The sequence below is a fragment of the Lithobates pipiens genome, unplaced genomic scaffold (assembly GCF_037356315.1).
Source record: "Lithobates pipiens isolate NorthernLeopardFrog02 unplaced genomic scaffold, aLitPip1_a1.2 Scaffold_1, whole genome shotgun sequence".
Lineage (NCBI taxonomy): Eukaryota > Metazoa > Chordata > Amphibia > Anura > Ranidae > Lithobates > Lithobates pipiens.
The window spans coordinates 65029553-65044379 of record NW_027507685.1 but is presented as its reverse complement, the minus strand read 5'-3'; the positions used below and the strand labels follow the sequence as shown (position 1 = coordinate 65044379).

The 14827-nt window shown below is 44.3% G+C and overlaps 2 protein-coding genes across 3 annotated transcripts in view; one reads left to right on the top strand and one right to left on the bottom strand.

Annotated features, from left to right (window-relative positions):
- NSDHL (NAD(P) dependent 3-beta-hydroxysteroid dehydrogenase NSDHL) overlaps window positions 1-12503 on the bottom strand; it is a 41574-nt gene extending 29071 nt beyond the window's left edge. The window contains exons 1-3 of one of the 2 annotated variants that reach the window (XM_077450234.1): window positions 12344-12503; window positions 7733-7780; window positions 5238-5399 (exon numbers count right to left, since the gene is read on the bottom strand). In XM_077450234.1, the coding sequence (XP_077306360.1) occupies window positions 5238-5399; window positions 7733-7753 (183 nt within the window). In that variant the 5' untranslated portion in view covers window positions 7754-7780; window positions 12344-12503. Of the gene's footprint in view, window positions 1-5237; window positions 5400-7732; window positions 7781-12233; window positions 12299-12343 lie in introns of those variants that run through there. The other variant, XM_077450239.1, reaches the window with a different exon arrangement.
- A 179-nt stretch (window positions 12504-12682) lies between these two features.
- CETN2 (centrin 2) overlaps window positions 12683-14827 on the top strand; it is a 56644-nt gene continuing 54499 nt past the window's right edge. Inside the window, exon 1 of the mRNA XM_077450225.1 lies at window positions 12683-12750. Within this exon, the coding sequence (XP_077306351.1) occupies window positions 12748-12750 (3 nt within the window). The 5' untranslated portion in view covers window positions 12683-12747. The remainder of the gene's footprint in view (window positions 12751-14827) is intronic.

Sequence of the window (14827 nt, the reverse complement as noted above, 5' to 3'; positions counted from 1 at the left end):
CAAACTGTTTCCAACAATATCTCTATGCGGAAATCTGCTTCCCAGGCCAATGCTTTTCGTAAATGTATCAGATCCTACCAATTGTTTGACTCCTGGAGGATCAAGCATCCCACTGCTAAGCAATTCACTTTCTATTTCATGGCCCATAAAATGTACTCCAGCTTACACCACTTTCTTATTTCAGCTCCACTTATCCCTCATATTAACTCTGATATATCTCCCATTACATGGTCTGACCATGCCCATATCACTTTAGAGGTTATATTGTCTCAATCCCACTCTAGGACGTGTCATTGGCGCCTAAACGATCAACTTCTACACTCGGAGCCTTCCCGCCATAAACTAGCTGCGAGCCTTAAGGAATTCTTCTTGCTTAACAAGGGCTCTGTACCCGATTTCTCCACACTGTGGGAGGCACACAAGGCGGTCTTCCGTGGAGTGTGTATAGCGGAGGGCACCTGCCTGAAAAAAAGACAGAAATCAGCTCCTACAATCACTGACATCTGATCTAGTGATAGCGGAGCATCAGTTATTGTGCAAACCCACAGGGTCGAGGCTTCGTAAAAGGTTACATCCCTTAAAGAACAGATTAAATCCCTAAATTTTAGCAAGGCTGCCAAGTCTTTGCTTTGGACCAAACAAAAATTGTATGAATTCTCGAATAAACCTCACAGGATGCTAGTAAATAAACTATGCCCACGCCCTTTTAACTCCTTCCCCGATTTCCTTTTAAAGGCTGATGGAACTCAAACTCACTGCCCTCTTGAAATGTCCAAGATCTTTGGGAGCTTCTACCGTAAACTATATAATTGCCTGACACCCGAAAATCAGTTTAACTTTACCCAAGAAAAATTTTACTCATTCTTTACTGGCCTTAGACTCCTGACATTATCCTCCTCGGACCTTATTGATCTGAACGCTCCTATAACTACAGAGGAACTTTACAACACAATCAAGGATCTCCCACTTCATAAATCACCTGGCCCAGGTGGTCACCCCTACCTTTATTACAAAACTTTCCTAGACATTCTATTCCCCCCCCCCCCCCCCCCCATATTAACACTCTATAGCACTCTCCTCAAGGGGCAACCTCCACACTCTCAGGTTTTCTCACTCTTATATTTCTGTTATTCCCAAGCCTGGGAAAGACCCTTCTGTCCCTGATAATTATAGGCCTATAGCTTTATTAAACTCAGATTATAAAATATCTTCACAAAAATCCTAGCCTACAGACTGTCCAAATACATTCCAAAATTGATCAATAGGGATCAGGTGGGATTTGTCCCAACTAGGCACGCGGGAGATAATACCCGCCGCACAAGAGACCTGATTGACCTCTTGAATAGAGCCTCACACCCAGCCCTTGTGTTAAGCCTAGATGCACAAAAGGCCTTCGATAGGCTGAGCTGGCCATACATGTTCTCTACTCTACTGAGGTTTGGTTTTAAGGGTCCCTTTGTTAATGCATCCCAGGCCTTGTACTCCCAAGTCACAGCTCCAGTTCAGATGTCCTCCTTTCTGTCGCCTTGCTTCCCTATGAATAATGGTACTCGGCAGGAATGCCCTTTATCCCCATTACTTTTCATTTTATGACTTGAGCCCCTAGCTGAGTCCATTTGTCTACATCCAGATATCAGGGGGGTGGTGATGCGACAGAGGGAATACAAATTATCACTGTTTCCAGATGATATTCTACTAACTATTACCCAACCCTTACTGTCCCTTCCCTCACTACATAGTCTCCTCTCCTCGTTTGGTGCCATATCTGGTTACAAAGTTAATACTACTAAAACTGAAGCCCTACCTTTACATATTCCTCCTACCCTTCTAGCTCAACTCACACAATCTTACCCTTATAAATGGTGCTCCGCTTCCCTCAAATACTTAGGGATCCATCTCACTCCTACCTATTCTTCACTCTACTCTGTAAATCCCCCCCCCCCCCCCCCAATTATAGATATCAATAAATCATTACAAAGCTAGACTAAGTACTCTCTCTCCCTTTTAGGCAGAATAAATGTACTGAAGATGTCCATTCTACCCAGACTATTGTATTATTTTGAAACATTGGCAATCCCTCTTCCTCAACTTAAAGCCATCCATAGGAGTTTTTTAAAATTTATTTGGATCAATAAGGCCCATTGTATTGTGAGCTCTGTAGTTTTTGCCCCTAGATCCAGGTGGGGGGATGACAACTGGGTGCTCCGGATATCATAAAATATTATTACGCAACTCACCTCAGTGAGTCACTTCATGGTCCAGTCTACAGGCTCCTAGCCACTGGACCGATATTGAGAAAGGAGTGTTGTATCTGGTGCACCCATGCTCCCTAATTTGGTCACACCTGCCACATGTAGACCCCATCTTTAAATGTCAATGCACTGCCCCTATGAACTTTTCCCTGTCTATATGGTACAAATGCCAACAAATTTATTCCCCTTCATCAACTTGCCCCCCCCCCCCGCCCCCCCCCCCCCCCCCCCTTGAACGTTTTATTTAATCCATCCATTCCAGATAGCCTATCCATGGGGCGTATTTTCCCAGATGTGTCCCTTCCACTCAACCCTATTCACTACCTGTTAGGCCTTCCCTTCTCAGGTATTAAAAAACATGGTAACCGATTGATTGCGTACATTCTTTTAGCTTTAGGCTGATCCCCTTATGTTGGCTATCCAACTCTACCCCCCCCCCCCAAAGTCCAGATTGCTTCAACTTATAGCTGATATCCGCAGGATGGAATACTTGACAGCCTCTATCCATGACAGCATCCCCCAATTTAATAAAATTTGGGATCTATGGGGCCTGTCAGAATTTGGGACCTTCCTGTTGGCCACTAGGCCATGAATGGTCAAAATCTCTATCCTTTTCTGCCCGACAAATTGCCTCTGTGTACCTTTATTCCTCAAATGTCCACTACTTAATACCTCTTAATTTCACACAACCTCTCCAGTACTTACCTTAAACTGATTTAAGTTATTAATTTATTGTTATTTTATGTATGACCTCTATTATACCTTTATTTTATTTTATGTGAGTTGAGTTATGCGAGTTGCTCCCACTTCTATATATGCTTGGCAGTCCACTTTTGTGGTCTGCATATGTTGATTCTGTCTAACCAGACTTATATCAAAAGGTTGATCTTTGTTTTATTTTTGAAACTTTCAATAAAAATAAAAAAAAAATGCCTCCTTTACCGTATTTCACAACGGTTCCCCACGATCACGTGACCAGCCAGTTCTCTCTTCCTCACGTCCTGGCTGATGTCAGTGGGGGAATCTTGGCCCCACCCACTGCATCTGTCACCCGGGCAGAGAAGAAAGCCAGGCCAGTGACTTGATTGCAAGGAACCGCTGTAAAATCTGGTAAAGTAGGCTTTTTTTTTTTTTTTTGTTAGTAAAACACATAGACAGGAGCACTCGTTATTAGAACACAGAGGGGCTTATATAAAATTATATAAGTGAGTAACAACAACTTTAAGGCAAGTCCAGTTTGTCATTTCAAGGAGGAAAAACAAACTGAATTTTGGTGTTTATTTCATCTAAGATCTTGGTAAACTCGTTTAATTACAATTTTAGAGATATGGCACTCTTGCATTGTTTGAATTCAAGAGAGAATTTATCTTAAATATATGTAGAAGACACATGCAGCCAGATATACTGTGGGTATTCCAGGCAGGTGATGACCATCTATACTGTTCAGGGAACAATAGTAGCAATTGTTTGAAAGTTGACAACAAAACTCCAATAAAACCCTTGAGTGGTAGTCTTGTAAGCTGTCCATACATGATTGAAATTTGTCCTGTTCAGCAGGGACCGCCCAAATTTCAAATCATGTATGGGCTAACTAGTTGTACACAAGTTGATCTCTTGATCGACTTGCATACAACCAGCCTATTGGATTTTTCCTGAATGGTCAGTGCCGCCAGCTACAGCTGGCACCAGTGATTGTTTTCTTCTGGCTGGGAAGGCCCCCGCCAGCGGAATAAATTGCTCAGCCGGAGCAATTCCCTGGACCACATCTAATGTGTGGACTGGTTGAATGAAAAATTATATTATGTATGGCCTACTTTATTCTGCCCAAATTATGTCCCTGTACATTATTATGCTACTGTAGATAATCTGAACATGTATGTGTACCAATAGACCTAGGGCTTTTTGGCCATTCCCCACTGTTGAAACAACTAGCCAAACAAGTTAGAAAACCAGAGAAAAGCCAGCACTCCAACAATGTTCCAGAATGGCCATTTACTAAAGTCTCAGTGGTTTTGAGATGATGCAGACCCTCTTTCTCAAGGTGATAGACAGAGTATGCAGACACCTTGAGAAAGTCTGCATACCCTCTCAAAACTTTTTTTTTTTTGCATTGTTGGAGGGTGGGACCCTTTTCTAGTGTGGACCGCGGCTGCCCCATAGGTGTGTGAACGGGCTCCATTGAGAGCTAATCACAGTCTCCTGTCATGTGGGGAAACCCGCATTCAATTGGCATACATGTGAACCCAGCCTCAAGAAGGTTTACATGGGCTCAGTGCTGTGTGATTTGATGTATTACAGGTTAGAAAAACAGTCCCAATTACCATTGTACCCTCTGTTAATACAGAGCCAGCAACAACTTGGCTGAACTAAGCTTACAAGTCAATACAGTTCTTAGCCAAGAGCATGTTCTCATAGTCACTGTGCCCAAAAAAGGATAGCTGAGGCTAAATGTTTTTAGAACTTTTAAACTAAAATTTGTCTGCCCATGGTCTACATGAGAGATATCCAATTAGCGGACCTCCAGCTGTTGCAAAACTACAAGTCCCATCATTTTTACACTTATTTTTTTTCACTTTTATTTCATATTATATTTTTGCATTTGTATTTGTAATTGTATTTGCACAAAAGCACTTAATGCACAAAAGAATTGCATTTGCATTATATTTTTTCACTTTTATTTCAATTTATTTCTATTTTTACACTTACTCCTGCAAATAATTAGGCACAAGCATTAGCAGGCGGGTTTGCCCGCAAATTCAATTAACAACAGGTGAGCGCCGTAACTACCACCCTAGTATCTATACAAGTCCCATCATGCCTCTGGGTGTCATGCTTGTGGCTGTCAGTCTTTCTATGCCTCATGGGACTTGTAGTTCTGCAACAACTGGAGGTCCGCTAATTGCATATCCCTGGTCTACATGGAAAACACTGACAGATTATAAAGACAAAAACTGAGGGGGGTTTGGGAGGGATGAATTTTTTTACCTGTTTGTTGCAGAGATCACCGATAAAAAACTGGACACGATCATTCTCAAAGCCCTGTCGCATATCAAACACATTAACAGAGTATCCTCTCTCTAGCAAGCGCTCCACCATGTGTTGCCCAAGAAACCCTGAGCCCCCGATGACTGCGCATTTTTTGCTGGCCTGGAAAAGGACAAAAAGAGAACAAAATATATATATAAAATTGACAGATCTGTGATATCAATTGAGGAGGTCTTCTGGAAACTTATCACATAAAAAAAAAAAAAAAAAAAAAAAAAGGAGGAAGAATAGATAATAATATAGAGATGTTTTAGAAAAATGTGTGCATATTTTTTATTTAATTTTTTGGGGACTGCAATGTCTGTGTAGTCTCCTGCCAAAAAAAATCCCAAATGGTGGAGATTTGTCACTTCCAGTGTCACTGTTCATCAAAATGTCAATTGGAAATTCTGGGCATCAAGAGACATCAACTGTGCCTCTGTTGTTGGCAATTTAGTGCCATTATCGTTATTCATTAATCAAATGTAATATACAAGATGCAAAGATATCCCTTCTCCTGGCTAGTGATTTTTAAAATATCACTGCACAGCATCACAGCCACACATTTCTATAGGAGGCTAGGGGTATATACCTTTTTTTTTGTTTTACTTTTACTGCACGTATCAGACAGATACAGAAAAAAAAAAAAAGCATCCAAGAGGCGCTGGGATTTTAATGCGAGTTCATAAAAAGTAGTGGGAGGGCAAAAATATTTCAAGAGCTCAATGGCTCAGGTTAGGCTTCTCAGAACAGAAAGTGGTGTATGGACTTTTATGCCCATTTAAGTGATTATATGTGGGACAAATTAAAAGCACATTATGGAAATGAACTGGTGAACATTGGCGGTATATTGAGGAAGACCTAAGTGAAAGTAAATCTGCAAATAAAAAAAATAAAAATGACCGACAGCTACCAGCTCTTTGCTCACGGAGCACTGAGCAATCAGCAGCCTTGGATTGCTCGGTTCTCAGTGTTGGAGCCGGTGGGGGACAGATTAAGCATCAGACCAATGCTGTATCCACCTAGGCAAGTACGATTGAGAAAAAAAAAAAAAAATGCACACATATTTTAATTCACCTTTCTTCTGCTCAGACAAGGTTTCCAACAACGATGTGCCTGGTGTCCAGGGCTGTGGTCAAGGGCTCACAAATACAAATCCTACCCCAAATCTTTTTAAAAAAGTGAATGGTAGCTTCTACTAGACACGTGTCAGATTCAGTCAGTATATTGCTTCATTTACCTCCTCACATTGTGAATAACAACATCAGATATTTCACTTGATACATAGGATGTGAACATCTTTTAGTTTGGACAAAGTGGCTCTATAACCACTTCCTGTCCATTGTACAGATATACACACATCCTCCTGGACAAGAAGGGGTTATACCCGGATCATGGCTGCAGCTGTAGCCATGATCCCGGTATAAAAATCTTCAGCCGGCAATTGGCTTTCGTATAAAAGTGATCCAAGTGGCTATACAGCTGCCTGATCACTTTTACATGCCCCCCATCCCCCCCCCCCTACCGTTCCCAGGCTCTCCAGTTCCACTGAGAGAACCCAGGACCGTTGTAAGTTGTCGGGTCAGCTGAGCACAGAGAAAAGAGAAACATCTGTTTCTCCCTCTCCTCTGAGGACTGGAGGGGGAAGTGACAAGGATTTTGTCACTTCTGTTTTCAGATCTTTCTTTACCTGGCCAGTACCAGCCAAGGGAGAGGGAAGAGAAAAGTAAGAAACTAAAAGAAAAAATAAATAAATAAATAAATAAAAAAAAAAAAAAAAAAAAAAAAGAAGAAGAAGGAGTGAAAAGTGGTCATTGCACTTGGCCAGGCACGTAGACTGCTTTCACACTGAATGCGCTGGGCGTTAGCGCCGCTAGTTTTAGTGGCGCTTTTGCCCTGCTTGCGGAGCACTTTTAAGCCCAAATACAAGATAAAAAAAACTCCTTTTTGCAACGCTTTCAAAACATTTTTCAGGCGCTTTGAAAATGCTGCTTATACATTCCAATGAGCAAAGCGTTTTGGGAGCTCTAAATACAGCGCTCCCAACCCACCCCAAAGATGGACAAACAAAACTAAACTAATTTTTCAGTTGTGCACATGTCTAGCGGCTTTGTGGAGCACAAACAAAATAATCACATTGGTCCAAGCAAAAGTCGTAACAAAGCCACACTCATCCAAAGTCACATCAAAGTCACATCAAAGTCACATCAAAGTCACATCAAGCTGCAGGCACAAGCATAAATGGACTTTTAGTGTATTTTTTTCCCTTAACATTTGCTACACATCTGTGTAAAAATGTGACAAAAAAAATGCAACAACCATAATTTGATTCTCCAGGGCCTCTGCTTTCATAAAAAAAATATATAAGGTTTGGGGGTTCTAAGCAATTTTCTATCAAAAAGAAAAAAAATGCTGATTTTGCATGTGAAAAGCCAGCAATACTTGAAAATACTTACAGGCCGTAAACGCGTTGCCATTTCTGAAACAATTTATACAACTGCAACCTAGGAAAAAAAAAGGAAACGATAAGAATTATTGAAAACAGTTTAATTGTGCAAAAAAATAAATAAAAATTATAATATATATATATATATATATATATATATATATATATATATATATATATATATATATATATATATATATATATATATATATATATATATAGTAATTATGTGTAGAAGATAATCCATTTGAAATCACAGAGCCTGTAATCTGACACGGTATCACCTTTGACCACACTAGTTATACTGGTACCATTGCAATCTATGGAGAATGTCACATGACCTACTTTCAGCTCTGCCACAGAAGTCAATGACATCTCCTTGCATTCAGGCAAAACACAATGCAGGCTGTATGAGCAATGAATAGGGTTCTGTGCAGTACTGGCTGTGGCTCCATTCAACTTTGTAAAGAATTGCGGAAACATGAGCGCGAGTTAATTTTTTTTACATCAATTTCCCCTGTTTATTTGATCCCTAACATCATTCAATAATAGAATGGCCGGGATCTCTCATGGATTATATGACAAATCTCAATGTTACGTAAATACAACATAGACACGCCATACACCAGAGAGAAGTACACAATAACTGAAGTTCTGAAACATTCATGTTCATAAGGATAACAAAGAGACATGAGCTTGTGTGGCCTTGGAACTTTTTTCCCATTGGGAAAATTTTCGTTCACTTCCCTAGCAGGAAGTTGGAAGAAATCTCCTCAAAATCAAAATAATTCCCATCTTAGAGATTTGTACCCAGAACTAGTGTCCCCATTGGAAGATTTCCCTTTACATCCTGTTCTGAGTACAAAACAGGAAAACATTTCCCAATGGGGACACAGAGGGCAACAAAAAAAACCTGTCAGAGGATCTAACCTGTCACCACTCTACCCAAAATTTAAAAAAATGAAAGTTTTGCCTGGTGATCCACTTTAAAGCCTAACTCCAGGAAATGTGAAATCTCGCCTTTGCGGTGGGACTGTGCCTGCACTGCAAGGGGTTAACTGCTTGTTTTGTCTATGGAAGAGGAGAAGCACTTTTTTGATGCTCTGGAGGTAGACTGTTCCTCTGGGTCAGGGGTTTCCAAACTACGGCTCTCAGATTGTTCAGGAACTACAATTCCCATCATGCCTAGTCGTGTATGTGAATGTTAGAGTTTTACATTGCCTCATGGGACGTGCAGTTCCGCAACAGCTGGAGGGCCGTAGTTTGAAGATCCCTGCTCTGGGTCATCACTTAGGGCAGGAGTAGGCAACCTCTGCACCTCCAGCAGTTTTGAAACTATACATCCCATGAGACATTGCAAGATCCTGACAATCACAGGCATGTCTCCTAGAGGCAGAGGCATGATGGGATTTGTAGTTTCAACACAGCTGGAGGGCCGAGGTTGCCTAACCCTGGCCTAGGGCTATGGGCCCTGCACCAGTCTTGGTGACATCAGGTCCTTAGACTGCTGGAAAAGAAGCTGTGGGGACCAGTCTAAGATCATGGAGGACCAGGTAAGTAAATCTTCTTTTCTATGTCCCTTTAGACCTAAACAAGCAATTAACCCTTGCAGACAGGGGCAGTCCTATTGCAAGGGATAATCTTCAAGCTTTCTGGAGTTCAGCTTTAAGCTGTCCATAGACATTATAATCTGATTGTACAATCTTCTTCAGATTAACCAAAAACTAGATAGAGAAAGGACCTGCCTGACTACTACAAGTAAAGCAGATTGTCTTTAAAATGGACACGTCCTTATACAATCTTCACTTTTCTTTTTTTTTTAATCCCAACTTACCTTTTTCACTGGGTTCTCCTTATGAGCAACTTCAGCCATTGTTTGTAAAAATTAAAGTCAGCAGCTCAAAAAATACTGTAGATGTTGACTTGTAACCACTTTAAATGATGTTTGCATTTTTTTAAATTTTTTGTGACAGATGGAGCTTTCTTTTGGTGATATTTAATCACCAATTTTTTTTTTATTTGTTGAGCAAAAAACAGACTGAAAATTTTGAAACAAATAAGTAAAATTCTTAGTTTCTGTTATAAAATTTAGCAAACAAGTAATTTTTCTTCTTCACTGATGTGCGCTGATGAGGTGGCACCGATTGGCTGTACTGATGGGCACAGATAACCTGCATTAATAATCAGCGCCCTGATTATCAGTATAAACAATGTACTCACTGTGCCCTGTCAGCCTCGTCGGTTATGGACTCTCCCTTCCTCACACAGAGACAGCATGTGAGGAAAGGAATGCCGATACCCAGCAAGTCTGCTTACATGTGACCAGCTGGAATTGGACACAGCTGATCACATAATAATGGGCCTTTGTGATTGGCCCTTTACCGTTATCAACTGTGTCCAAAGTAGCACACCTGATGCACGCCCGAGGGGTCTCACGGTTCTGGGAGGATGCCCACGGTCACCCTCCCAGAACTGGACAGCTGTGCTGTAGCCGTCTTTTGGCTATGGCGCGGCAGGGAAGTGGTTAATAATCAGGTGCAACCAGTCCATGGAGTGCAGCGCCGTCTCCCTGCAGCGGCTCCACCACGCCACCATCTTGATTTGGAAGGCGGCTGTAGCTTCTTGAGGAATCACAGCTGCTTCTCCTCTGCACGCGCATGCCCAAAATCATGTGGTGCATCGAGACTGGTCCTGCAGCCTTGTGTCCCAGGAGGCTGCGGGTGAAGTGACGTTATTCTCACCTAGGTGTAAATTTGTTACGTGGAAGTGAGTACCTGTCAAAAAGGGAACCGCTTCCTATAGAATCAAATAAAACGTTAAGGCTCGGTTCACATTATCTTCGCGTGTGGCTTACAGCAGGAGTCCGATGCATCCCCGTTCACCGCTTCAGGTGCAATTTCGATCCCGACCCCTTACCATGTGATCAGTTGTCAGCCAATGACAGCTGATCATGTGATGTAAACAGAGCCGTTATTTCGGCTATTTTTTGTCCTCGCACTGACAGTGTGAGGAGAAAAAAAAAAAGCTGATCACCAGCGGCTGTGACAGGGACATCGGTCCTGATCAAGGAGAGCTGCCGCCAGCTCATTTGTGCCCACCTGTGCCACCTGTCAGTGCCACCTAGCAGTATACAACAGTGCCACCCACCAGTGCCCACAGTGCCTTATCAACAGTACTGCCCATCAGTGTCACCTACCAGTGCCCATCAGTAACACCCATCAGTGTACAATTTCCGCCTCATCTGCCCCCACCAGAGCCGCCTCATCTGCCCCCACCAGAGCCGCCTCACCTGCCCCCCACCAGAGCCGCCTCACCTGCCCCCCACCAGAGCCGCCTCACCTGCCCCCCACCAGAGCCGCCTCACCTGCCCCCCACCAGAGCCGCCTCACCTGCCCCCCACCAGAGCCGCCTCACCTGCCCCCCACCAGAGCCGCCTCACCTGCCCCCCACCAGAGCCGCCTCACCTGCCCCCCACCAGAGCCGCCTCACCTGCCCCCCACCAGAGCCGCCTCACCTGCCCCCCACCAGAGCCGCCTCACCTGCCCCCCACCAGAGCCGCCTCACCTGCCCCCACCAGAGCCGCCTCACCTGCCCCCCACCAGAGCCCGCCTCACCTGCCCCCCACCAGAGCCGCCTCACCTGCCCCCCACCAGAGCCGCCTCACCTGCCCCCCACCAGAGCCGCCTCATCTGCCCCCCAACCAGAGCCGCCTCATCTGCCCCCCACCAGTGCCGCCTCATCTGCCCCCCACCAGTGCCGCCTCATCTGCCCCCACCAGTGCCGCCTCATCTGCCCCCCACCAGTGCCGCCTCATCTGCCCCCCACCAGAGCCGCCTCATCTGCCCCCCACCAGAGCCGCCTCATCTGCCCCTCACCAGTGCCGCCTCATCTGCCCCCCACCAGTGCAGCCAACCCCCACTGTGATTAAATACCACCAAAAGAAAGCTCTTTGTGTGAAAACAAAATGCTAAAAATTTAATTTGGGTACAGCGTTTTATGACCACGTAATTGTCATTCAAAGTGCATAAGCGCTGAAAGCTGAAAATTTGTCTGGGCAGGAGGGGGGGGGGGGGGGGGGGGGGGGTTTAAGTGCCCATTAGTTAAGTGGTTAAGCAAAGGTCAACTTGAATAAATATCCCCCCTTGCCCAGCACATCCAGCCATGTCCTGTTATAATCCACCATTGTACACCAGTTCCCACCCCGCCATGTTCCTCTGCTATGTCATCAGGAGGCGGCTGTTATTTTCAGGTTCTTGCAGCCGGCCCCTGATAACACATCATGACATGCACATGACTGCCCTGTGCTATGCAAACAGTTGGAACCATATAAATCCTGTATAATAATTTGAATGAAAAGTTGGCAAGGCGAGACAATAAAACCCTCAGCCGTGAACACCAATGTGTTCTTATTAAAACAACGCATAAAAAATGCCAGCCCTACAGAACTAAGTGAAATATAAATAAAAACTGCCTGTATTGCCCCTAGCAACCAATCAGATACAACCATCCACCTGAAAATGACAGCTGAAAAATGGGAGCTTCATTCTGATTGGCTTTTAGGTGAGCCCTGGTATAATGAGACTGTCCCGATGAGCCATGTGTAGATGTAGCAGCACCTTACCTGTCCCGCACTGTAGCCCGGCACACAGCGAACAATAACTCACATTCCCTTTGATAACATCCCCAACCATGGGCTGAGAATCGGCAGACAGCAGGTGCTCACTCCCTATTGGTGGAGCTTTCACATCCCCAACCAATAGCCAAACACGACGGCTGTGTCCTTGGTAACCCACCTAAAACGTAATTTTGTGCGCCCGCTGTATACAGGAAGCGCACGTGAGTTTCAAGCCTCGTTCAGACATATGATAATAGTTGTGTGCTTATTGGCTGGGAATCTGACAACCACACCAATGGCAAATGGTATCATGAATTTCCTGAACGGTGATTGGTTGTTTATGGACGGCTTGGTCAGCGTGCGGGACGAGGTGGGTGGGTCGCAGGAGAGTAATATCAGGCCTGTGCAATATGGTGAGTGATGTGTAATGGGGATGTGTGTGCAGCTTGTACCTGTATAGAGGTTTGTGCTGCATGGCATGGTATGGTACAGCGATGGACAGATCAGGGATGGTTCAACCAGTAATGTCTGTTTACTTAGACTGGAGGAAGAAAATTGGGCTTTTCCTATGTAGACCAATTATGACTTTCCCTAATTCACCCAAACTGTAGATAGAAAATGAAATAAGGATTCTGATTGGTTGGCAAGCCAAAGCACCAGTTTCAAGATCCAGGTGCAGCGAGATATATTTACATAAATCACTGTGATCACACATTACTGGATATTCCACATTGATCGTAGGGGGATCGGTGTCACTGGTGAAAAGAATGAGAGGGGCTGCACAGTGTACATGGAAGATTTGGCATGCGATTCCTGTGTAAGGATGAGCTCTGGCACGTTCGCATGCTCCATGTGCAGAGCCCGCCAGGACGCCGGTGCAGCACTGCGCTAATCACAGGCAGTGAGACATTTCCAGATGTGTGCCTGTAGATATCGGACAATGTCTCACTGCCAATGATTAGCGCAGCGCTGCGCCGACTTCCTGGCGGGCTCAGCACGTGGCGTAGGCGAACACGCCTGAGCTTATCCCTATCCCTGTGCGTCCTTGACATCAACTACCGCCAAATGTATCTGTTATATAGAGTTAAAGCAGAACTTTACCCATAACAGCTTGATAAAAATGATGTTCTTTAGCAAGGAACATTCATTCCACATTAATAATGATGCTACCAAAATGTGTGTGCTGTAAATTGCCTCCAGCATTGCTCCTTGGACCTTCTTGCTGAAGGCTGCCATTTTGCTGAAGACCAGAGCCCCTGAGCAGCAGTAAATCATAAAGTAGAACTAAACCCATCAATTTAACGGTTTAAAAAAAACAGTTACATTCTTGGAATGCCGGGATTGCTAACTGTCACATTTGCTTGCGTCCTCAACCAAACTGTCGAACCATCAAATGGCTGGTGTCATAACTGATCACATGTGCAGCACCATGGCAGTTGTAGATCCAACAGAAGCAGCTTCCTTGGCTGTTAAGGATAGGAGGGTTGAATTCTGCTTTAATGCTGTCAGTTGATTGGCCTCTCCAAACTCGGTGCCAATGGTACATGTTCAATGGCTCCCACTGCTGCCAAAAGACAACAGGAGAACGAGAGGCAAGGCTCTGTGGACATCGCTGGATCGATAGAGGGCTCAGTTAAGTATGGGGGGGGGGGCATAGAATGCATGAAGATAAAAAAACTTGTGCCTTTACAACCACTTTGATAAAGTATAAGCTTGGTTTTCTCCTTTGCATGTTAATGAGAACTGGAATCAGACCGTCCACAAAGTTTCTATTGGGACAGGTCACAGTAAACTTGTTTAGAAATGCTTGCAGTCAGCCATGAGACCTTCTAAAACACATCTGAAAGGTATGCTCTGTGTTTCTGACGATTCCAGGAGGAGGCAAATCTGGCCTCTCACCCCCTTCCTCCTATTCAGTTATTTTTCTAATACCTCCTCAAAACCCTTTGTAGCTTTACCTGAGTCCCCCATCCCAAGTCCCTCACTGGTACCTCTTCTGGGACCATGCATTCAGAGCTGCAATGTGCCTGTATAGACTGTTCTCCTGGGGTGTCATCACTGTAATTGTGGGGCCTAATAGGACCTTGCAGTTGGGCAGCCAATAGGGAGTGTCCACATAACCCAAGCATTGCCATGGTCACCTGAAGAAAGACCTTCATGCTCTGGAAGATAGAAGATTTGAGACCTGGCATGTCATATGACCATGGATTTAGGCAAGTCTTTGGGACGGGGGGGGGGGGGGGGGAGGGGGGAGCTTTGCTCCAGTGATTAGCCAGAAGAGAAGGGGGGATGATTTGTGGGGTTAGGGGACCTTTCCAGGGGGGGATTTTAAAGTGTATGTAAACCCTAACATGGACTTCTGTTTGGATGCAAATGCTGATAACTTGCTGTGCTCTCTGTTTGTGCTGCATTGTTATATTGTTCTGAGGACTACCAGACCACACCAGTCTGTTATGTATAAGAGGACAAAGGGAGTTCCCAATAGTCCTG